The 24,839-nt window shown below is 42.3% G+C and overlaps 1 protein-coding gene across 1 annotated transcript in view; it reads left to right on the forward strand.

Moving 5' to 3' along the window:
• Nucleotides 1-3,101: 3,101 nt before the first annotated feature.
• Nucleotides 3,102-24,839, forward strand: part of LOC125456804 (molybdopterin synthase catalytic subunit) — a 58,840-nt gene continuing 37,102 nt past the window's right edge. Inside the window, exon 1 of the mRNA XM_048540222.2 lies at nt 3,102-3,222. Coding sequence (XP_048396179.1) covers nt 3,102-3,222 — 121 coding nt within the window. The remainder of the gene's footprint in view (nt 3,223-24,839) is intronic.

Below are 24,839 nucleotides of genomic sequence, written 5' to 3' on the forward strand. Positions count from 1 at the left end.
TCCTGTCTCTTTTATTACAAATATCCTCTTTTCTACAGGTGCAATTATCTCCCACAGTCTTTCTTTCGATAACAAATCTACTTTGAAGAAGCTTGTGTCAAGTTTCAAATAGAAATTGAAAGACTTGTCCAAAATGATCAAAGGTATAGAGTCGTGATAATGGGAACTGCAGATGCTGGAGAATCCAAGATAACAAAGTGTGGAGCTGGATGAACACAGCAGGCCAAGCAGCATCTTAGGAGCACAAAAGCTGACGTTTCAGGCCTAGACCCTTCGTCAGAGAGGGGGATGGGGAGAGGGTTCTGGAATAATTAGGGAGAGAGGAGGAGGCGGACCGAAAATGGAGAGAAAAGAAGATAGGTGGAGAGTAGAGTATAGGTGGGGAGGTAGGGAGGGGATAGGTCAGTCCAGGGAAGATGGACAGGTCAAGGAGGCGGGATGAGGTAGTGGGTAGGAAATGGAGGTGCGACTTGAGGTGGGAAAAAGGGATGAGTGAGAGGAAGAACAGGTTAGGGAAGCGGAGACAGGCTGGGCTGGTTTTGGGATGCAGTGGTGGGAGGGGATGAGCTGGGCTGGTTGTGTGATGCAGTAGGGGGAGGGGAGATATTGAAGCTTGTGAAGTCCATATTGATACCATTGGGCTGCAGGGTTCCCAAGCGGAATATGAGTTGCTGTTCCTGCAACCTTCGGGTGGCATCATTGTGGCACTTCAGGAGGCCCATGATGGGCATGTTGTCTGAGGAATTGGAGGGGGAGTTAAAATGATTTGCGACTGGGAGGTGCAGTTGTTTATTGCGAACTGAGCGGAGGTGTTCCGCAAAGCAGTCCCCAAGCTTCCGCTTGGTTTCCCCAATGTAGAGGAAGCCACACCGGGTACAGTGGATACAGTATACCACATTGGCAGATGTGCAGGTGAACATCTGCTTATTATGGAACGTCCTCAGATGACATGTCCATCATGGGCCTCCTGCAGTGCCACAATGGTGCCACCCGAAGGTTGCAGGAACAGCAACTCATCGTCCGCTTGGGAACCCTGCAGCCCAATGGTATCAATGTGGACTTCACAAGCTTCAAAATCTCCCCTTCCCCCACTGCATCCCAAAACCAGCCCAGTTCTTCCCCTCCCCCCACCACATCCCAAAACAGCCCAGCCTGCCCCTGCCTCCCTAACCTGTTCTTCCTCTCACCCATCCCTTCCTCCCACCTCAAGCCGCACCTCCATTTCCTACTCACTACATCATCCCGCCTCCTTGACCTGTCCATCTTCCCTGGACTGACCTATCCCCTCCCTACCTCCTCACCTATACTCTACTCTCCACCTATCTTCTTTTCTCTCCATTTTCGGTCCGCCGCCTCCTCTCTCCCTATTTATTCCAGAACCCTCTCCCCATCCCCCTCTCTGATGAAGGGTCTAGGCCTGAAACATCAGCTTTTGTGCTCCTCAGATTCTGCTTGGCCTGCTGTGTTCATCCTGCTTCACACTTTGTTGTCAAGTATAGAGTAGACAGCCAGAGACTTTTTCCTCGGGTGCGGGTAGCTTTTACGAGGGGACATAGTTTTAAAGTGAGTGGAGGTAGATAGCGGGGAGATGTCAGAGGTAGATTCTTTACTCAGAGTGGTTGGGGCGTGGAATGCATTGCTGGAGAGGGTAGTAGAGTTGACCTCATTAGGGGCATTTAATCAGCTATTAGATAGGCATATGGTGTAAGGTGGCGGTGGAGGTTAGATACACGTTAGGTTTAAGAAAAAAGTTCGGCACAACATCGAGGGCCTAAGGGCCTGTACTGTTCTATGTTCTATAGTACTTGAACCAAATGGGAAATGAATTTGAGCCATTAATTTTGATTTTATTTAAGACTTGTAATTACCAGGTCTATACAGGATTACATTTGAGTCATAAATGTTATGGAAAAAAAGTCTTGTCACTTCTAACTAATTGTAGCGATTTCCCCTTCAGACAGAATTCAGAGATGATGATGATGAAGCAACGTTTGTGTCATTGCATTCAGAATTTTCTCATTGTGCATTTAGCAAAGTTCTGATGTTATGATTATTTGTTTTCATTTATTATTGTCACGTGTACTGAGATACAGTGAAAAGTATTGTTTACATGCTACCAAGACACATCATGCCTTACATAAGTAATCAGGGTAACAGAACAGAGAGCAGAACATAGTATTACAACTACAGAGATGCAGATCATAGTGAAAAGAGTCTGTCAATGTTCAGATTTCTTCATTTGACGTGAATACCTGGGAGTTCGATGAACTAAAGCCTTTTTCTTATGACTTAGTATTACTTCTGTGCGAACAACCCCAGCAACCCACATGGAATTTTTTTTAAAAAAATGGCTGAATCTGAACTGTCATTTTAGTCAAGAGGCACTGAAACTGTCTCTTTTCTCTTTGTTTATTTATATATTCTTTCAAGTTGCTAATATTTTGTCATCAAGACCTGAAATTGAAAAGAATGTTGATTCCTCCGTTGCTTACTTCACAGGCCCATTGTTTGGGTCCTCTGTCAAATGTGAGCTCATCCAAACTAACTGCTTTACCTACCCTCACTCTAACCAAGTTCCATTCACCCATCTCGCCTGTCCTCACTAACCTGTCTTGGCGTGCAGTCTGCAGCACATCCATTGGAAATTTCTTGTCCTGGTTTTAGAATTTTTGCCTGGCTTTGCCCCATACCTACCTCTGTAATTTCCTCCAGCCCAACAACCCAAAGAGATCTTTTTTACTCCGATTCTGGCACCTTGCATGTCCCTGACTATCATTGCTGCACCATTGCTGGCCATGCATTTGGTTACCTAGATTCCAGATGCTTCCTTTTTGAAACTGATATAGCGTATAATTTACATTGGAAAGTATTTTCCATTATATTTAATACATTTCTTTACTTTTCAGGCGAGAAGAGGAGAAACAATGCACATATTTAAATGTTGAAGTAATCTAAAAAAGGAAATCTTTGGACCATTTTGATATGCTAATAGACCCTGGTATTGAAGACTCTTAAAGGATAATAGTTGATCTGTAGAGAGCACTCAATCAGTCCTGTCACCAGCAAATAAACTGACGACTTATTTCCTTTCTCCAGTTATCATGAGTGAATTGGAAGATAAACCAAAGGATTTGATAAAAGTGACATATGAGAAACTTTCCACAGATGAAGTTGCAGAATCAGTGAAATCTCCATCTTGTGGAGCAGTGTCTTTGTTTATTGGTAAGCTATTAAATTGTCCAACTTGAATTTAAACAAAATATAATCAAAGATGCATTCCTTTCCCTAGCCATAAGTTTTTACTGAATGGAGATGATGAATTCGAGGCTTAAATTTTCAGTAAGTATTTTAATTGACAATATCTGTGTCATATCATCTTGTGCTTATATTTTGGGCCAACAACCCAAAAGTCAGTTAAAATCCCACTGTGCTGAGTTGTGAAATTTGAATTTAAATAACAAGATTTGTGGAGTGATTTTTTTTATTCATTCAGCGGCGGAGGATGTTGCTGGCGAGGCCAGCATTTACTGCCCATCCCTCATAGAGGATATTTATGAGTCAACCACATTGCATTGGCTGTGGAGTCACATGTAGGCCAGACCAGGTAAGGATGGCAGATTCCTCCCCTAAAGGACATTAATGAACCAGATAGGTTTTTCCAACAATCAGCAATGGATTCATGGGCATCATAAAACTCTTAATTCTAGATATTTATTGAATTCAAATTCCACCATCTGCTGTGGCAGGATTCAAACCCAGGTCCCCAGAACCTTACCTGTGTTAACAGTCCAGTGATAGTACTACTAGACCATTGCCTCCCCATGCAAAAAGCAATTCTGACAACTTCTACATTGTTGTAAAGTCAAAAAAAGAACCAGACGGCTTGCTAGAATATTAAGATTCACAAACAAATAGGTTATAAATAACCAGTACAAAACTAATAGCCCAGCATCAAAAGTGTATCTGATCGCAATCTGTAGTCTCCTGGCCAGGCATACTGCATATTCCTTTGCCATCAAAACAAAAGTTCAACCTTATTTAATGTATTCCTAAAATGATGCGTTACTTTAGGTAATCATTTTGCCAATTGTAACTGTGTTTGCAGCTTGAAAGAAAGATTTACTGTGTGCCATTTGCCTTATTCTCCCCTGAACTGTGCATTTTTTCATACACGTTTCCCCATTCCGTTTGTTATGATCATGGTGGGAAAGAATGCATTATCTTTCTCTTGGGCCCCAACTCCATGGGTCTCAACGTTAATTATTTTCCATGGGTTTTAATGGGTCCAGTTGTATGCTTTTTCTATATTAGCCTTAAGATTAAGACTGATCAGTCAGATTCCAAATATAATGCCTGTGGTACTAATTTGTTCTCTGAAATGGACTTTGTGTAGCCCTTGCTTAATTCACTGTACATAAAGAAAAAATTCCTCGAGCCCTATCCCAAAACTGTTGTCTCTCCTTGATATCATTTGATTTTTCTGTGACTACTGGAGATGCTATGATATTTACTTCTTCCAAGTCATTCCCTTGAGTAGACCAACTCTTTTACAGGTAAACTACAGACAATTCCTTCATATACTGTTCTAAATGTTAGTTCACACTGTAGGTGCACTTGACATGATACCAGCTAATATCATTCATTAAACCTTGCTATTCATGCAGCTTGCTTGTAGAAAACTCTTGCCTTTCTCCAGCAAGAATTTGGGTGGCTCCTGTGTCTCTTAGTATGGCAATAGCTTCAACGATCTAATTTGATGAATTGCAGGTTATTTTTCCTTTTGACAAGAATTCCCTGCAGCATTCTAGTATCTTGACTACCTCCCCTGCACTCATGGCAGGGTTTGTACTTTGCCTCACTGCTGCAGTTAAAGCTACAATTTGGTCTTTTGTGCTGTGTTGTGGCTCCTTTCTTTGAATAAACCTGATTTGCCCCAACAGTAATTACAGGTGACCTCCCGCAATCCACTCAAAAGTAACATTTGGGACTTCAGATATCACTGTCACCCTCAGTGCTGTCTTTTCTAGCTGGAGCAGAAGAGTCCAGAGCATTCCCAGCTGTCCCTTCCCCCACCATCTTGTGTTCTTCTTGGGTGTCTGGGGATGATGGAAAAAGAGATTGGAATTGTTGACAGCTGTTAATTGTCATTTGTTCCAGCTGCCTGTCTTTCAATCTTCTGGTTCTAAGTTCTTGCTGATGTACAGAGTGAACTTTTAAATTCTTCCAAGAGAACCATTTCCTCCGAGGATTGCATACAGCCTCTACCTTTTAATGCATGTGTCAAACAGTCAAATTTATTTGCTTTATGCTTTGAAGTGGTTTATGAATTTGTCCTAAATTTTTACCTCCAAATCTTGGAGACCAATTCCTGCCACAAATAGTTTCTTTTCTGCTATCTCAATTTATGGAAGCCTCCTCAGAAAGAAAGGTCATCGCTTCATGAGCTTTTCACACCAGCCGACTTTGCTGGGCACTGTCCAGCTTTCTTATGGCCACTTCAAAAAGAATTAAAAATGCTTCTGTGTTCCTTTAATCAAATTTTGGGAATGCTTACACAAACTTAAATGGCTCCCCACTTGGTTTTGGATTGACCCAGGGCATTTCTCATCAGTATGCTCTCAGAATCAAAGGCTTCTTTTTGTTGCTGTTGCAAACCTTTAAGTCACTGTTCCCTCTTTCATAGATAACAAGGTGTGGAGCTGGATGAACACAGCAGGCCAAGCAGCATCAGAGGAGCAGGAAAGCTGACGTTTCGGCCTAGACCCTTCTTCAGAAACGTCAGCTTTCCTGCTGCTCTGCTGCTTGGCCTGCTGTGTTCACCCACTTCTACACCTTGTTATCTCAGATTCTCAAGAGTTGGCAGTTCCTACCATCTCTCTCATTCCCTCTATCATTCTATTTCTTGTCTTTCTCTTTTCCTTTCCTGAATGTGAAAAGCTCTTTCCATTTCCTTTTTCATTTCTTAGAAATTCTTTTTTATTCTTTTACGCAAGTTAATTGTCTTTCTTGTTTAAGTTACACCATTTTTTTTGTTCAAGCGATGCTATAGCCACAACTGGATTCTTGTTAATTCATTTGAGTCACTAACTGAATTGGCTTGTTTCACTTTCAATTTGGAATGCTGCACTATCTTCTCTTTTATTTCTTCAATGTCAGCTCCTGCTTTTAATTCCAACTTTTAATTTTGTGCCAGTGTTAATATCCTAGTCTTGGTTTTGCAGTCCAAACAGGGTTAGAACTTCTATCTCCAGAAGTACTTTAGCAATTGTCAAGGCTATCCAGCTTTAATAATGCACAAGAAACCTGTTACTTTTACTTACCTAATTGCAGTTAAGCAACTTCCAAAAAAATGTTGCCCATAATAGACACGGTGCACTCCACTAGAAACTGGAGCCCCCAGTTTTCTTGTGACTGAGATGGAGGAGTGCAGTGCTGTGTTTGAGTCCCACTAGTCCACAAGTCACATTATATATCTGAATATTTTACAAATACTTGGTAAGGTCGATTGTATATTTTTCCTACATTAGAGTTAGAATAAAAAGATCCATTAACCAAACTTCTTCAATATACCCAATTCTTGATTTCTTGTGAAAGCAAATTCCATGGAAGTTCAAACTGGTTTACGTAGTTTGCAGTATGAAAATGTAAATGTTTACCCTTATGAATATTCCTAAACATATGGACAAACACATAGTGTGTTTCTATGTAAAAGGAAAAAAAGAACATAGATTTATGTGTTAAGATAAAAAAAAACACACTTTTGGTCAATATTTCTGAATTCTTGAAGACAAAAAGGGTAAGTTTTTGAGATGCTGAAATGGCTGACAGTCTGACCTACTGGTGTTCAAAGACTGATGTCGCTGACCATATCTATTTGTCTTTGTGGACCTCTGTAGATCCTGTCGGAAATAGCAACAAATTCTTTCCGAGACTTCTAATGCTAAAGCAGCAGGATTGAGAGCTCAGGTTTCATAATGGACCCATGACAAGGGTCCTTTTTCAGTAATAAGACTGAAGTGGAAATTTTTCTTTCATGTGGCTTTACCCCAACTGTTGCAAACAACGTCCAAAACAAACTGGAACCTAACTATTTTCAACCCAAACAATGGTCCCCAGTAAATAAGTCATTGCAAGTTATGCGCCCACCAAGAAGTGCATTGATTTTGACAAAACCGTGTTGTTTAATTCATTTCTTTAAAAGAATCCAGATATCTACGATTCTTCAAACACAGATCAATGAAATTGATTAATTATGAAGCCTTCTTAACAATATATCTATCAGTCAGGGATCAGTTGGCTGAATGCCTAGTTTATGATGCAGAGTGATGCCAATTATGTGGGCTCAATATCCGTACCGACTGAGATTACCATGAAGGATTCTCCTTCTCAACCTGCTCCTGCCTGAGGCATCATTACCCTGCACCAGTTGTCTCTCTCTACTGGGAGAACAGCCCCATTGGCGACCTTAATTTTTCAGTTATCTCAAGTGCTTAAATCACTATTGTCTCCTCACCTCTCTCTCTATGTTTGTACCTTCTTCAGCTCTACAACCCCATGGAATCTCTGTGTTTCTCCAATTCTGACTTTTTCACATCTGCAATTTTCTCCCCTATCACGGAACACTGTAGTTTCACCAGTCATGGTCCGAAATGCTGGAATTTCTTGTCTTAAAGCTCACTGCCTTTATATGTTTCTGCTATTTCAGGTGACTGGGCATTTGATCATCAGCCTTAATAATTCACTTACCTATGGTTAAGTGTTAGACTCTGTCAGATGTTGACCATGCTTTTTAGCCTGTTTTTATTACATTAAATATATGTCTGAATGCCACTTTTGTTCTTTGCTAAAATAAAAAAGAAAGCTGGACAGACGAAGCAATTCTATAACCAATAAGTCAGACCAAAGTGTTTAGACACTACCTTGTTCAGGCAAGATTTATGGTGTAAAGCCACTTGACCAGCACGAGAAAGCAGCTCATGAACCATTTTAGCCAACATGTAGTCCAGTATATGTTTACAAGAGACCAGGCTGAAACATTTGTAAGTGTCTTAAATGTTGATTGGATAATAATCCTCCGCAGTTTCCTTCAGAAGCCCCCATTATACATCCCAGTGTACAAACAATTTGATCCACTCCATGTGACATTGAGAAACTGCAGAGTGTGTGCTGTGCATGATGATAATCAACATTTTGTTGAAAACATGACAGCCAGAACTAGCTGAATTGGCATCTGCCTGACTCGGTGAAAGATTGCCTATATAGGGTTTAGACACAAAAAAAGCAAAATAATCTATCCTAATCATTGGCCTGATTTAGAAAGAAGTAATGGTGTGAACTTTTAAGTTATCAGAAATTTGAGAATGTGCCAGATTGTCTGGTGTTTAGGAGCTTTTTTTGTCCAGAAACTCAGGACTGTATATGTAGCAATAAAATGGCCATGAATTAATTGTAGAAACTGTTCCAGTGATTTAAAATTGCAAAAGAGAGTTTGCTTCCTAAACAACAGTCTTCCACTTGCCTACATTAGTGTTTGTTTGATATTGTTGCTTCAGTAATTTGAATTAACAAGACATTGTGGATATTAGGCTTTTGGATTTTTTGCTTTTTCACTTGGAATAGTTTTGCTTTAAAGACTGCTCTTGTAGATCTGAAATGTTAACCCCAACTTCCAGCTATAGAAATGTTGCCCAGCATGCTGAGTGTATCAGGCAATTTCTAGTTTTATTTTAAAGTGGGAATTGGCAACCATCCTACTGGTTGATCTTTTCACATACAGCTTGTTGATATTATGGGAGAGACTAGACTAAGGGGGCACGATTTAAAAAATAGAGTTCTGAAGAAGAGGCATACTGGACAGAAAATGTTGGCTCTGTTTCTCTCTCTACAGATGCTGTCAGACCAACTGGGTTTTTCCAGTGTTTTTGTTTTTAAAATGTTGGTTCTCCCATTTAAGATTGAACTGAGTACTGATTTTTCTGAGGGTTATAGGCCTGAAATTCTCTTTCTAAAGAGCATGGAAGCAGAGAGTGAATTCTTTTTAAGGCTGAGTTTAGATTCTATTGTGATGGGAGTTGAAGGATGTAATGGGTAGGCAGAAAGTGGACTTGAGGAATTAGATCAGCCATAATTTGCTAAATAATTGCAAGCCTCTGGTCCAGATTAGTAATCATTTTCTAAATTACAGATGCAGACATGGAATACCTTGTCATGGACATCTCAGCGAATTCCAGCAGTTTTTCTTGTCGATGGTGCATATAGCTACTGAGCTGATGGTGATCAGAGTGATTGCTTAAGGTGAAGATAGTGTGGTAGTCATGGGGACTGCTTTTTCTTCTGCTGTGTTGAATCCCTTGACTGCATTTAATCAAGTAAATGGGTGCCTGGTAGATTGTTGATGCTTTAAAGAATCAGCAGTTAAGTAGTCAGTCACCATGCAATACAATATCAGTACTTGTAATGGCAGTATTTATATTAGCTAAGATAACAAAATGTGAGGCTGGATGAACACAGCAGGCGAAGCAGCATCTCAGGAGCACAAAAGCTGACGTTTCGGGCCTAGACCCTTCAGAGAGGGGGATGGGGTGAGGGTTCTGGAATAAATAGGGAGAGAGGGGAGGCAGACCGAAGATGGAGAGAAAAGAAGATAGGTGGAGAAAGTATAGGTAGGGAGGGGATAGGTCAGTCCAGGGAAGACGGACAAGTCAAGGAGGTGGGATGAGGTTAGTAGGTAGGAGATGGGAGTGCAGGTTGGGGTGGGAGGAAGGGATGGGTGAGAGGAAGAACAGGTTAGGGAGGCAGAGACAGGTTGGACTGGTTTTGGGATGCAGTGGGTGGAGGGGAAGAGCTGGGCTGGTTGTGTGGTGCGGTGGGGGGAGGGGACGAACAGGGCTGGTTTAGGGATGCGGTGGGGGAAGGGGAGATTTTGAAGCTGGTGAAGTCCACATTGATGCCATTAGGCTGCAGGGTTCCCAAGCGGAATATGAGTTGCTGTTCCTGCAACCTTCGGGTGGCATCATTGTGGCAGTGCAGGAGGCCCATGATGGACATGTCATCTAAAGAGTGGGAGGGGGAGTGGAAATGGTTTGCAACTGGGAGGTGTAGTTGTTTGTTGCGAACCGAGCGGAGGTGTTCTGCAAAGCGGTCCCCAAGCCTCCGCTTGGTTTCCCCAATGTAGAGGAAGCCACACCGTGTACAGTGGATGCTTATTAGCTAGTCCAGATCACTTTCTGATTACTAGCGTGATACTGGCACGTTCTTAGCGGCCTACAGTACAGGTAGAAGCCTTTTCGCCCATTGAGTCTGCACTGGTCAAAACAACCAGCTAATTATTTTAATCCCATTTTCTAGCACCTGGCTCATGGCCTGTATACCTCAATGATATAATGCCATTGAATGCCAAACTGACCCATTTCTCTTATTGGAGATGGCCATTGTCTGGCACTTGTTTGGAATGAATATTAGCTGCCACTCATCAGTCAAAACTTGAATGTTATTGAGGTAGTCCTGGATGTGTTTTTGGTCGCTTTGTTATCTGAAAAGTGGCAAGTGGAATTGAGCACACTGCATTATTCACATATCACTCTGTCATAGGAAGGACATAGTTAAACTGGAAAGCATGCAAAGAAGGTTTACAAGGATGTTGCCAGAGCTATTAGTCCTGATTTATAGGGAGGGGTTGGCCAGGATAGGACTTTGTTCCTTGGAACGTAGGACAACGTAGGGTGACCTTATTGAGGTGTATTAAATCATGACAGGCATAGGTAGGATGAATGCATGTCATCTTTTTCCCAGAGATGAGGAATTGAAAACCAAAGGGCATAGGTTTAAGGTGAGAGGGGAAAGATTTAAGAAGGGCCATAGGGGCAACTTCATGGAATGAGTGCCAGAGAAAGTGGTTGCGGCAGGTATAATAGCAACACTTGAAAGAAACATTTAGATAGGCACATGGATGAGAAGGGTTTAGAGGGATATGGACCAAATGCAGGCAGTTCAAACCTGCTGAGTGGGCGCCATGGTCGGCATGGACCAGTTTGGGCCAAAGGGCCTGTTTCCGTGCTGTATTACTCTATGACTTTAGGACTCATCCAAGATGAGAGAAAGTCATCATTGATGGTGAAAATAGGCCCATGACACGACCTTATGAGATTCCTGGACTGAGAAAATTTTTCTCACACCATTACCATTGTCCTTTATACCAGGCTTTTAAAATATTTGTTTACAGGATGTGAACGTAACTGGCTATGCCAGCATTTATTGCCCAGCTCATGAGAAGGTGGTCATGAGCTGCGTGTCTTGAGAATTAGACGATTGATCTCAGAGAACTTCTTTCTTTGGACTTGGTATGACTCCAACCAGTGGAGAATTTTGCTCTGGTTCTCATTGATTCCATTTTACTTTGGCCTTGTCACACCTGGCCACATGCAAAGTTTATCTCATGCCTGTATTTAAGATCATTTTTCTATTTTTGAACCAAAGCTGCAACATTTTTACTCTTCATTGAATGGTTGGCCCAGCAGCAGTGAAGGAACAGTTGTATATTTCCAAGTCAGCTGGATGTGTGACTTGAGGGGAAACCTGACTGTAGTGGTATTGTTCCCATGCATCTGTCCTTCCAGGTAGTAGACACTATGGGTTTGGAAAGTGCTGGATAGGCTTGGCAAGTTGCTGTAGTACATTTTGTAGATGGTGCGCACTACCCATGCACCCATCTTATGGGCAATGTATGTTGAAGATGGTAAATGAAGTGCCAATCAAGCAGGTTGTTTATCCTGGAAAGTGTCAAGATTCTTCAGTATTGTTGGAGCTACATTCAGTTCGTCAAGTAAAGAGTATTCCATCACCATAGTGACTTAATGCCTTTTAGATGTGGATAGGTTTTGAGGAGTCAGGTGAATAATGCACTGCAGAATTCCTGACTTTTATAACCACAATATTTGTTTGGTTTATCCATGACTTTCTGGTCAGTGGTAACTCCCAAGGTGATCTTATTTGGGTATTCTGTGCTGACAATACCTTGAATGTCAAAGGCAGATGGTTAGCTTCTCTCTCTTTGAGAGATTTGCTACCTGACACTTTGTCCCATGAATGCTGCCACATACTTCTGTCATACTGGCCCTGATGATGTCCAGGGTCTGTTAACATTGACTGTCATCCCATGAACAGGCTCTTCTTCAGGTCAAGGGGAGGCAATGGCCTAGCAGTAATATTGCTGGACTGTTAATCCAGAGATCCAAATATCATTTGAAGTTCGGGTTTGAATCCCGCCATGGCAGGTGGTGGAATCTGAATTCAACAAATATCTGGGATTAAGAAAGTACTAATGACTATGAACCAGTTGTTGAGTGTCAGAAAAAAAACATTTGGTTCACTAATGTCTTTTGGGGAAGGAAACTGCCATCCTTACCTGGTTTGGTCTACATGTGACTCCAGAGCCACAGCAATGTGATTGACTCTGAACTGCCCTCTGGCCAATTAGGGATGGGCAACAAATGCTGCCTGGTCAGCGATGTTCTCATCCCATGAATGAATAAAGAAAAAAAAAATGAGGAGACGTGGGTGGTGCTGAATATTTTGCAGTCGTTGGCAAATATTTTCCAGTTGTGAACTTATGATGGAGGGAAGGTCTTTTGAAATAGTTGAAGATGGACCTTGGAAACTATCCTGAGGAATTCCAGCAACGATGTCCTGATACTGAGATGGTTGACCTCCAACAATCACATTCATTTTGCTTTATGTTAGATATGATTCACACCAGTGGAGAGTTTTCCCTGATTCTCAATGACTCCAATTTTGACAGGCACATTGATGCCATGTTTAGTTAAATGTGGCCTTGATGTCAACAGCAGTCACTTTCACCTCAGGTGTCGGGTTTAGCATTCCTTTCTTGGTGGGGCCAAAAATGTCATGAAATGTCATGGCCTAAAATCGATGAATATAGGAAATAGAAGCAGGAGTTGGCCATTCTGCCTGTTAAATGTGCTCCACTCTTTAGCTAGACCTCCTTCCTCAGCCATTTTCCCATGTTAACCCCTTTATGCCGAATATCTTTAATGTTTAGAAAACTATTGATTCTTCAATATAGAAACATAGAAGAAACATAGGAACAGGACTAGACTATTTGGCTATTCAAGCCTGCATTTCCATTCATTATGGTCCTGGCTGATGTACAATAGCCTGTACCTGATTTTCTTCCATATCCTTTGATCCCTTTAGCCCTAAGTGCTATATCCAATGCTTAATAAAACATTTGGCTGATTTCTGTGACAGTGAATTCCACAGGCTCACTACTCTCTGGGGGAGGAAATTTCGATCATTCCTAAATGGTTTACCTCCTGGTTCTGGACTTGCTGCTGACAGGAACATCTTTCTACACCTGCTTTGTCTAGTCCTGTTAAATTTCTTATTTCCATAAGATCACCCTCATATATTTATTCATATTACTCTTAAGATAGAAAATTGAAAAGATTCACCAGTTTTTGAGTGAAGACAATCATCCATGTTCATCCTAAGTGGTTTTATTGGCTGAATTTAATTTGACTAACTGTGATGATGGAATTTTAACCCATCCCAGAGCACCAAGCCAGGTGACTGCATTGCCTATCAAGTGACATTATCACTGTGCCAGCATCTTTCCTCAATATGGTCTAGAATCAAGTGATTATTGCAGAACTGAAAGAACTGAAACTGTAAATTGATGAGATAACACAGTGTGAAGCTGGATGAACACAGCAGGCCAAGCAGCGTCAGAGGGCCAGAAAAGTTTGATGTTTCGGGTCGAGACCCTTCTTCAGAAATGGGGGATGGGAATGGGATTCTGAAATAAATAGGGAGACAGGCGAGGCGGATAGATGATGGATTAAAGAGAAGGTAGGGTGAGAGGAGACAGACAGGTCAAAGAGGCGGGGTTAGAGCCAGTGAAGGTGAATGTAGGTGGGGAGTTAGGGAGGGGATTGGTTGATCCAAGGAGGACGGACAGGTGAGGGGGGCAGGATGAGGCTAGTGGATAGGAGATGATGGTGGGGCTTGAGGTGGGAGGAATGGTTAGGAAGGAGGGGATTAGCTGGGCTGGTTTGGGGATGCAGTGGGGGGAGGGGGGGATTTTGAAGCTTGTGAAATCCACATTGATACCATTGGGCTGCAGGGTTCCCAAGCAGAATATGAGTTGCTGTTCCTGCAACCTTCGGGTGGCAACATTGTGACACTGCAGGAGGCCCAGGATGGACACATTGTCTAAGGAATGCGAGGGGGAGTTGAAATGGTTCACGACTGGGAGGTGCAGTTGTTTATTGTGAACCGAGCGTAGGTGTTCTGCAAAGCGGTCCCCAAGTCTCTGCTTGCTTTCCCCAATGTAGAGGAAGCCACAACGCGTACAGCGGATGCAGTATATCACATTGGCAGATGTGCAAGTGAACATCTGCTTGATGTGGAAAGTCATCTTGGGGATATGGTTGAAGGGATGTATGGGGACAAGTGTAGCACTTCCTGCGGTTGCAGGGGAAGGTGCCGGGTGTGGCGAGGTTGGAGGGGAGTGTGGAGCGGACGAGGGAGTCCTGGAGAGAGTGGTCACTCTGGAAGGCAGACAAGGGTGGGGATGGAAAAATGTCTTTGGTGGTGGGGCCGGATTGTAGATGGCGAATATGTCGGAGGATGATGGGATTGACACCTGACCATTTACCTCCTCCCTCCCCAGTATCCAAAGGCCCAAACATTCCTTCCAAATGAAGCAACACTTCACCTGCACTTCCCAGAATCTAGTCTACTGCATTTGCTGCTCACAATGTGGTCTCCTGTACATTGGGGAAACAACGTGTAGACTGGGGGACCACCTTGCAGAACTACTTTGTTCAGCTCGGAAAAAAGACCCCAAGCTTCCAGTTGCCTGCTACTTTAACACACCACCCTGTTCCCTGGCCAACATCTCTGTCTCAGAGATAGAAGGAACTGCAGATGCTGGAGAATCTGAGATAACAAGGTGTAGAGCTGAATGAAGACAGTAGGCCAAGCAGCATCAGAGGAGCAGGAAAGCTGGAGTTTCGGAGCTAGGAAGAAGGGTCTAGGCCGAAACGTCAGCTTTCCTGCTGCTCTGATACTGCTGGGCCTGCTGTGTTCATCCAGTTGTACACCTTGTTACCTCTGTCTCAGGCTTGCTGCTGTGTTCCAACGAAGCTCAGCATGAGTTGGAAGAACAACACCTCATTTTCTGTTTGGGGATCCTGGAGCACTGTGGATTCAATATCGAGCTGGAGAATTTTAGGGCCTAAACTCTGTCATATCCTCACCCCACACACTAGACCTTGCATTCACGTAGCCACATGGTCTGCCAATATGCACTATCTGTTATTAGTCACTAACAGTCTGCGTGAACAGCTATTCATCCTCCTAGCCAATTTGTTATCAACTCTTTGTCTTTCCAATTGCTGTTCTCTCTCTCTTTGTGCTCTACCCTTTATCCTATCATTTACTCACTTCCCCATCCCCCTCCCTATCTTCTACATGTAAACCGATGCTTTCCGAGCCACCATCAGTTCTGAGAAACAACATTAATTCTGATTTTTTTTCCTTACAAATACTGATAGACCTGCTTAACTTTTCCAGCAAAAAAAACTTATATTTTTTCAGTTCTTTCGGTTTTTAGAAATCTATTGATCCCTGTTTAAACATATTCAAAGACTGAGCCCTCACAGCCCTCTGAGGAATAGAATCCCAAAGATTCACCAGCCACTATCCCAGGCCCCAAGATGACATTCCACATTAAGCAGAGGTTCACCTGCACATCTGCCAATGTGGTATACTGCATCCACTGTACTCGGTGCGGCTTCCTCTACATTGGGGAAACCAAGCGGAGGCTTGGGGACCGCTTTGCAGAACACCTCCGCTCAGTTCGCAACAAACAACTGCACCTCCCAGTCGCCAACCATTTCCACTCCCCCTCCCATTCTCTTGATGACATGCCCATCATGGGCCTCCTGCACTGCCACAATGATGCCACCCGAAGGTTGCAGGTACAGCAACTCATATTCCGCCTGGGAACCCTGCAGCCATATGGTATCAATGTGGACTTCACCAGTTTCAAAATCTCCCCTTCCCCTACTGCATCCCTCAACCAGCCCAGTGCATCCCCTCCCCCCACTGCACCACACAACCAGCCCAGCTCTTCCCCCCCACCCACTGCATCCCAAAACCAGTCCAACCTGTCTCTGCCTCCCTAACCGGTTCTTCCTCTCACCCATCCCTTCCTCCCACCCCAAGCCGCACCCCCAGCTACCTACTAACCTCATCCCACCTCCTTGACCTGTCCGTCTTCCCTGGACTGACCTATCCCCTCCCTACCTCCCCACCTACACCCTCTCCACCTATCTTCTTTACTCTCCATCTTCGGTCCGCCTCCCCCTCTCTCCCTATTTATTCCAGTTCCCTCCCCCCATCCCCCTCTCTGATGAAGGGTCTAGGCCCGAAACGTCAGCTTTTGTGCTCCTGAGATGCTGCTTGGCCTGCTGTGTTCATCCAGCCTCACATTTTATTATCTTGGAATCTCCAGCATCTGCAGTTCCCATTATCTCTGATACTATCCGAAAACATTCCTCTTGATTTTAATTCAAATAGTCTGTCTTTCATTCTGAGACCATGCCCTGTTTTTCTAGTACCCCAGCCAGGGGAAGCTTTCTTTTTGGTTCTATCCTGTCAGGCTCTGTATGTTTTAATGAAGCCACCTACAGTTTGATTAAGTCATTCTCCTGGACTCAGTTCCTCTTGCTGTAAAGACCAACATATCATTTGGCTGTATCTGCATTATAAATGCTTTGTGAACAAGGAAATCTATGTCATTCTAAAGTTCCACACTTCCTGTCAGTATTTAGAAGTACACTTTTTCTGTTTTCCAAAAGGTAGATTGTCCTTCATTTGTGATAACAAGGTGTAGAGCTGGATGAACACAGCAGGTCGAGCAGGAAAGCTGATATTTTGGGCCTACGCTCTTCTTCAGACCCTTCTAGGCCCAAAATGTCAGCTTTCCTTCTCTGATGCAGCTTGACTTGTGTTCATTCAGCTTTACACCTTGTTATCTCAGATTCTCCAGCATCTGCAGTTCCTACTATCTCTGTCCCTCATTTGTGTTCCACCTGCCAAATTTTTGCCCTTTCACTTCACCTTTCCGATCCCCTTCAAATATCTTTGTATGATTGTCACCACTCTCACTTCCACTTAATTTTGTGTCATTTGCGAGCTTGGAAAATTTTAATCCCCACATCCAAAGCATTGATATAGATTATGAACAGCTGCGGCTCAAGTATCAATCTTTGTGGTACCCATTAGTTCACTAGATTCCAAAATGTGTTTGATTATGTACCGTGTGTAAGGCTGCTTAATAAGAGGAGGCCATGGTTTTTGAGGGTAGTGTATTAACATGAATAGAAGACTAGCTAACTAATAGAAGACAGATTTTGGATAAAGGGGGCATTTTCAGGATGGCAACCTATAACTTGTTTAGATTAGATTAGATTAGATTCTCTACAGTGTGAAAACAGGCCCTTTGGCCCAACAAGTCCACACCACCCCTTGCAGCATCCCACCCAGACCCATCCCCCTATAACCCACACACCCCTGAACACTACGGGCAATTTAGCATGGCCAATCCACCTAGCCTGCACATCTTTGGACTGTGGGAGGAAACTGGAGGACCCGGAGGAAACCCACGCAGACACCGGGAGAATGTGCAAACTCCCCACAGACAGTCGCCCGAGGCTGGAATTGAACCTGGGTCCCTGGCGCTGTGAGGCTGCACGATATTGGGCTCACAATTATTTACAATCTATTTTAACGACTTGAATAATGGAAGTGGTTGAACTATTGCCAAGTTCGTGATGACACAAAAAGAGATGGGAAAGCAAGTAGTGAGGGTGACACAAATAATCTGCAGAGGGATAGAGACAGTAACTGAGTTGTCAAAAACTTGGCAATGTTAGAAAATGATTATACACTTTTTTTAAGAGTGAAATCCTCTGATTACTGAATTACCCTTAATTTCCTGATTCATACATTACCTCAACTGTTTGGCCTATGAATAATTCTCACCTCAGAGTTTTCTGACACTTCCTCTTCTTTACTTCCATCCAAACATACTCTGTCATGAGAACTAAAATTATGTCTCTATATAGTACTAATGCCCTCTTTAATTAACAGATCATCCGCACCCGAGTTTTCTTTCTTCCTGTCCGTTCTGAATGTCAGCCTTGCACACTCAAGTCCCACATTTTGGTTTCCTTAGCCACATTTCTATAATAGCAGTCAAGTAATACATATGAGTTTGTTTTTGAGCTGGTGGACATTAAGATATAGAGCCCTTAATTTAGTAACTTCTTACACTTTGTAAATTTTTGGCTGCATCTGCTGGTACAGTGTTAACTTGGCAATTACTATCTTCCTGCCCTACAGTCTGTTCATTATTATTGATGTTTATTAATTTCCTTCATCTGCTCTATTTCCCTCAAATTTATTCATTCCTTCCTTATATGATCCTTTCCCACTCCTCCTGTTTCGTCTAAGACTGTCTCCCCTCCCGTAGCCATGCTTCTAGTAGGAACATTGGTCCCGACCAAGATCAGGTGAAGCCCTACCCAACAGAAGAGCTCTTATTTCTCCCAGTACTGATGTCGGTGCTGCATTAACTGGAATCTGTTTCTACTGCACTAGTCCAGTTTTGCCATATTCCGGTTGGCGTGTGAGTGAGGTAATAATCCAGAGACTATGACCGTTGAGAGTTTGCTCTTAAAATTAGTGCATAGGCCCTTATATTACTCGTGTAGAATCTGTTTACTAGCCACCTCTTAAATGGACGGTGATAGCTGCATCCTTCCCCAACACTGCAAGATCTTGCCAAGCTTTGGAAGATATTCTGAACACAAGCACAAGGCAGGTGACAAAGCTGCCTGGATTCTTGGTGGCTGTTGAGGCAGTGTCAGTCCCCCTTAGTATACTGGCACTTATTGCTACATTTCTTTTAACTGCCCAACGTGAACAGCTTCTTGTTTTCTGGTGCCATGGTCAGTGTGTTTATTCACACAATAGCTCGCATTCTTGAATTTATAAGCTGCAACAACTTCACACTTGGTGCTTGGTTGCAATGAGTGAGACTCCTTCACTGTCCTTATTCTGAGCCGCTCACCTTCATGACTGTCAGACACACTCTTCAGCCGCTAACTGCGTCAGATGACACCAAACTAAAGGGTGTGAATGCATTCTGATAACTGGCCTAGCTAACTTTCCCCTTCCTTGATGCATCGCAATGTCTGCAACCTGGCCTCCAGCTCAGTAAGTCTGACCCTGAGCCTGACCCCCTCAATCTGTAAATATTGTCGATGTGTTTGCCCTGCATTGCAGTGATAACAATTAACCTCACTTGCTGCAGTCATGGCACATCATGTGTCCTGCGATCGTTATAGTACTGGGTCGGCTTTCATTGAAGCTGTGTATGTTCATGTTGCTGCCTCCTACCGCTTAGCTGTTTAATTGCCTAGCATCATTCAATACATATCATGGGAAGATGATGGCCCAGTGGGATTATCACTGTAGTGTTAGTCCAGAGGCTCAGGTCATGTTCTGGGGATCCAGGATTGAATCCCACCATGGCAGGTGTTGGAATTTGCATTCAATTTAAAGAGGAATCTGTAAATAAGAGTCTAATGATCACTGTAAATCCATTGTCGATTGTTGGGAACAACCCATCATGGAGGGAAAATACCATCTTTACCAGTCTGGACAACATGTGAGTCCAGACCCATAGTGATGTGGTTGACTCTTAACTACCCATTGGGGTGGGTAATAAATGTTGGCCTAGCCAGCAATGCCTTCATCCTATGAATAACAAAAAAAAGTAGTGGACATGGTAGGCCTACAAAGCTGATTCTAGAATTGTTAATCTCTGTTCATCAAATACAGCTCCCACTAGTTAGCATACTCGGAGACCTGTATTGTAACTTCAAGAGATTGGCACCTAGTTTTTGTACTTCTATGAATCAGGTTTGCTTCCTTAGTTTGGTAATGGCACTGTGTAGGATAGGCAGTGAAGTTACAGATTGTGATGCAACACAACTCTTCTGTTGCTGAGGCCTTTCAGTGCTTTGAGTTCTAGATCTGTTCTGAAATTAATAAACTTAACACTGTCATAGTGGCACACAATGACTGGAATGTGTCCTTTGTGTGAGGATGGAATATTATAGCCACAGGGACTGTCAGTCACCCTTATCGATGTAGTCATGGACAGATGTATGCGCTAAAAGATGTTAGTTCAGGATGACATCCGATAAGCTTTTTATCCTCTGTCATTCTCACTGTCTACTGTAGGCCCTTTCAGACTTGACTTTTAAAGGTGAAACAGTGACTTAGACTGCTATCAAATTAAACAATTAGAACACATTATTAAACTGTAAGACATAAACTAGGTCGCTTTGTTATTTGTCTCAAACTTGGTTAGTCCTATTAAATATAAATGAAGCTGGAAAGGCTTGCTGTAGAAATTGTCATCAAGATTTTTTTTGTTGGGCTGGTTGTCATTCTAGATTGTTGATATAATTACTCTGTGTACATTTGGAGAGTTGGAGTAACTAATCTTTGTGAGAGACTTTCTGTGACTGACGGCTGGCTTTGTGCACCCAGTAGGTTTTTTGAGCATTCTTCTGTGGGAAAATGGAATCAACTTTAAAACCCTGAACAGCAATTAAGCAAAGCTATAATTGTGAATTTTCAGTCGTCTGTGATATTCATGACTTTAAAACAGATTGGAATAAATGTATAGAAGTTACAACTTTTCTGATATCTTAAAAAATTAGTAAGGGGTCTATAGAAGAGAATAGAAATTTGTCTCGTACTTTTTCATGAAAAGTAGTGAAAAGTTTTATAATGAAAATAATCATTGTTAAATAGGTGAGAAGTTTCATTTGCTTTCCAGCCTATTGGAGTTGACCCAGATAGACAGTATTTCTGAGTTTATAGTATATTTGTGAAGGGAATAAGCTACCAATAGTAAACACACTATTTAGTGAAACCTTGTCTTTTAAATCTTACTATTTAATCACAGTTGTAAACAATTGGTTTTGGAATAATTGGCTGTCTTTTCAGAAAGTGTTAATACCATGTCCATTAATAATTTACATATTTCCATTGAATGCTTTTACAGATCATGTTACTGCTCTAAAATTTCATTCACGTTTGGGCCTGGGTTTGAATTATTCACGAGATGATGTGTAGTTAACTTTTGTCTCTGACAGTAGGATAGCAGTGGTATTTTCACATATTAAGCTGAGCCTTTAAGTCAAAATTTTCTTTAGTTTTGACACAAAGTAGAATTTGTATGGTAATTTTAAATGTAGATCTATTTCTGAAACGAGTTCTAGGTGATTTCCAAATTATCACAGTGCTATACTTTAAAAGTAGGGCATTCTTGCTGATATGTGATACATACTTTAAAAGAATGACTCATCTTCCCTTCCTGTCATGTGATGCTGCCCTTAAGAGTTTATCAGATGAAAACTTGAAACGCCAAATGTGGCATCCATATCTTTGCAATCTGATTTGTTGCTATGTCATTTAAGTGACAGCAAAAAAAAAGAAACTGAGGCAAGTAGACAAGAGACAATTGATGCTTAGAACTAAATGAAGCAGCTTTTTAAAAATTATTGTTCATTCCTGGGATGTAGGCATGCCTGGCTAGACAAACGTATATTGCCTATCCCTGATAGTCCATGAGAAGGTGATGGTGGTGAACTACGGCCTTGAGCTACTGGTTACTGTGTGGGTATAGATACATCCATAGTGCTGGTAAAGGGAGTTCTATAACTTTTGACCCCATGACAGTGAAGGAAGGGATCCAAGTCAGGATGGTGTATGGTTTGTAGATGATGGTGTTCCTACTTGTCTGCTGCCCTTGTCTGTCTAGGTGATAAAGGTTGAATATTTAGAGAAGCCTTAGTGTCTTGTTGAAGTGTATCTTGCAGAGATACTGGATGTTAGTTGTGAAGGGAATGAATGCTGAAGGTGGCGATGTGGTCCAGTTTAAACAGGTTGCTTTGACCTGGATGGTGTTCAACATGAGTTTTGTTGGAGTTGCACCCAGCAAGGCAAGTGGGGAATATTCCATCACGCTCCTGACTTGTGCTTTGTAAATAGTGAATATGGAAACTGCGTGAATGTTACTTGCCTACGTTATCTCACTTGTTCGAGATGGTTTTTACATGGTACTTGTGTATTATGAATGTTATTTGTTACTTACCGACCCAAGCCTCAGGTTTTTCTCAGTCTTGATGTATATGAGCATAGGCTTCTTTACTATCTTAGGAATCATGTATAGTGTGTCATAATCAGCGAATACCCCCACTTCTGACATTATGATCTCAGCCTTGAATATACTTACAATATCCAGACAAGGTAACCTGCTGAATTGGCATTATATCCACACTTAACCTTCACGCCTTCCACTATGAATGCTCAGTAGCAACAGCATATACCAACTACAAGATACACTGCAGAAATTCATCAAGGCTTCTTTGACAGCATCCTCTAGACCCACAGTCATTACCATCTGGAAAGACAAGGGCAGCAGTTACATGGTAACACCACTATCTGCAAGTTCTCCAGTAAGATTCACCATCCTCACTTGGGAACATATCACTGTGCCTTCTGTGTCACTGGATAAAAATACCCTCCCTAACGGCACTGTGTGTACTACACCAAATGGATTGTGGCAGTTCAAGAATACATCTCACCACCAACTTGTTAAGAGCAATTAGGGATGGGCAATAAGGGCTGGCCCAGCCAGTAGCACCCACATCCCTTGAATAAATGTCAAAAAAAGTTATTAATAAAGTAGTGTATGATGATCAGGCCTATAACACTATATCTTGAGGTATTTCTGCTACAAAGTCCTGAGATGATTGATTTTTAATAACCTCAACTGTAAACATTGTAAATTAGATTTGATTACCTACAGTGTGGAAACAGGCCCTTTGGCCCAACAAGTCCACACCGCCCCTTGGAGCATCCCACCCAGACCCATCCCCCTGCACCCCACACACCCCTGAACGCTACGGGCAATTTTAGCATGGCCGATCCACCCAGCCTGCACGTCTTTGGACTGTGGGAGGAAACCAGAACGCCCAGAGGAAACCCACGCAGACACGGGGAGAATGTGCAAACTCCACACAGACAGTTAACCCGAGGCTGGAATCGAACCCGTGTCCCTGGTGCTGTGAGGCTGCAGTGCTAACCACTGAGCCACCGTCCCGCCCCAGCTTAGAGTGCAGCTTAAATTGTCTTAGGGTGCTTCACAGGAATGGTATCAAATAACATTTGAGGACAAGTAATTAAAGCTTGGTGAAAGAGATAGGCTTCATGGAGTGTATGGAGAAGAAGGTTAGAGAGGGACAGAAAATTGGGTCGAAAACTTCAAGTGTAGGTCAATGGAAGCATGGCCTTAGTCCTGAATAATGATAAACTGGAATGCATAGGATCTATGCTGAAAGGACCACTGGTTATTCTGAATTTATAAAATAAATTTGTTTATTTAAATCTTTAATTTGGTTAAGTTTCATAACTTAGTCCAAAGGAGCAATTTCTTATTAATGATGAATATTTTGCATTAAATGAGTATAGACTGTTTAAGTACAGCCCTTTAGCAAATTAGACTCTTGTAGTACTTTTACTTGAGAACAAAATAAAGATAATAGCTGGTATTCACCAAGGATAAAGCAGCATCTGTGCAGAAACAAAAATAAAATTTCCAGTCCTTTTGATAACTGGAAGATATTACAAGCAGTGATATACAAAATGGAACACAATGAGAGAGAAGTGGCAAACAGACATAGGAAAAGAAATAGAACAAATGTGAAGTATGCTGCAGCATGTGACTCACCTTCTCATATGTACATAGTACACGTCAGTGTAATGGAACATTCAGCATGGTGAAGAACAACACCAATTAACAATTAATTCTTGTTCTATGTCAAGCTACCTAAAAACCAATAACCAACAGTTCTAACAAATTTATCTCCAATTTTGTGTGCTAGCATGGAGGATAGATACAAATATGCACAAATTGAGCTATCATTTTCTCCATTGTAACTTTTATGTTTCTGAGTTGCTCACGTAATGAGTTCTCAACTCTCCCCAAGACACAATCAGTTCTATGTTGAAATAATTACCAATCACCTGTGCATCTGCAACAACATTGGATGAAACTTAACACTATCCAGACAGAGATAGCAGGCACTGCACATGCTGGAGAATCTGAGATAACAAGGTGCAGAGCAGGCCAAGCAGGAAGGCTGACGTTTCGGAGAAGAGTCTAAGCCCGAAATGTCAGCCTTCCTGCTCTTCTGATGCTGCTTGGCCTGCTATGTTCATTCGGCTCTACATACTATCCAGACAGGGGTTGAGTTGATGTTAAAATCCATTCTATCCATTAACCCACATACCCACTATCATCACTGCCCTGTTGTGGCATTGCTGTTGTGTACTATCTATCAGCTGCACTGCAATAGCATACCATGGCTTCTTGGAATACTTCCAAATTTGAGGCCTCCACTACCTAGCATAAAGAAGAACAGCAGATGTGCAGGAAGAGTTTTGAATAGGAAAGAGGACTAAAAACAGCAAGGATCTTGGTGAAGAAAACTAAATTTAGCGATTGGGTAGTAGTTTGAAAGAATAGGTAGGTTATGAGTGAACTGTTGATGAATGAGCTGGTGGTTTTTCAGCAGAGTGGAACATGCCTGAACTAACTGCGTTGCTTGAATGTATTTTTTTTTTCAGATATTGTAGATGTAGAAGTCTGACTCATGAAGGAAATTAAA

The sequence above is a fragment of the Stegostoma tigrinum genome, chromosome 1 (assembly GCF_030684315.1).
Source record: "Stegostoma tigrinum isolate sSteTig4 chromosome 1, sSteTig4.hap1, whole genome shotgun sequence".
NCBI classification, from domain to species: Eukaryota; Metazoa; Chordata; class Chondrichthyes; order Orectolobiformes; family Stegostomatidae; genus Stegostoma; species Stegostoma tigrinum.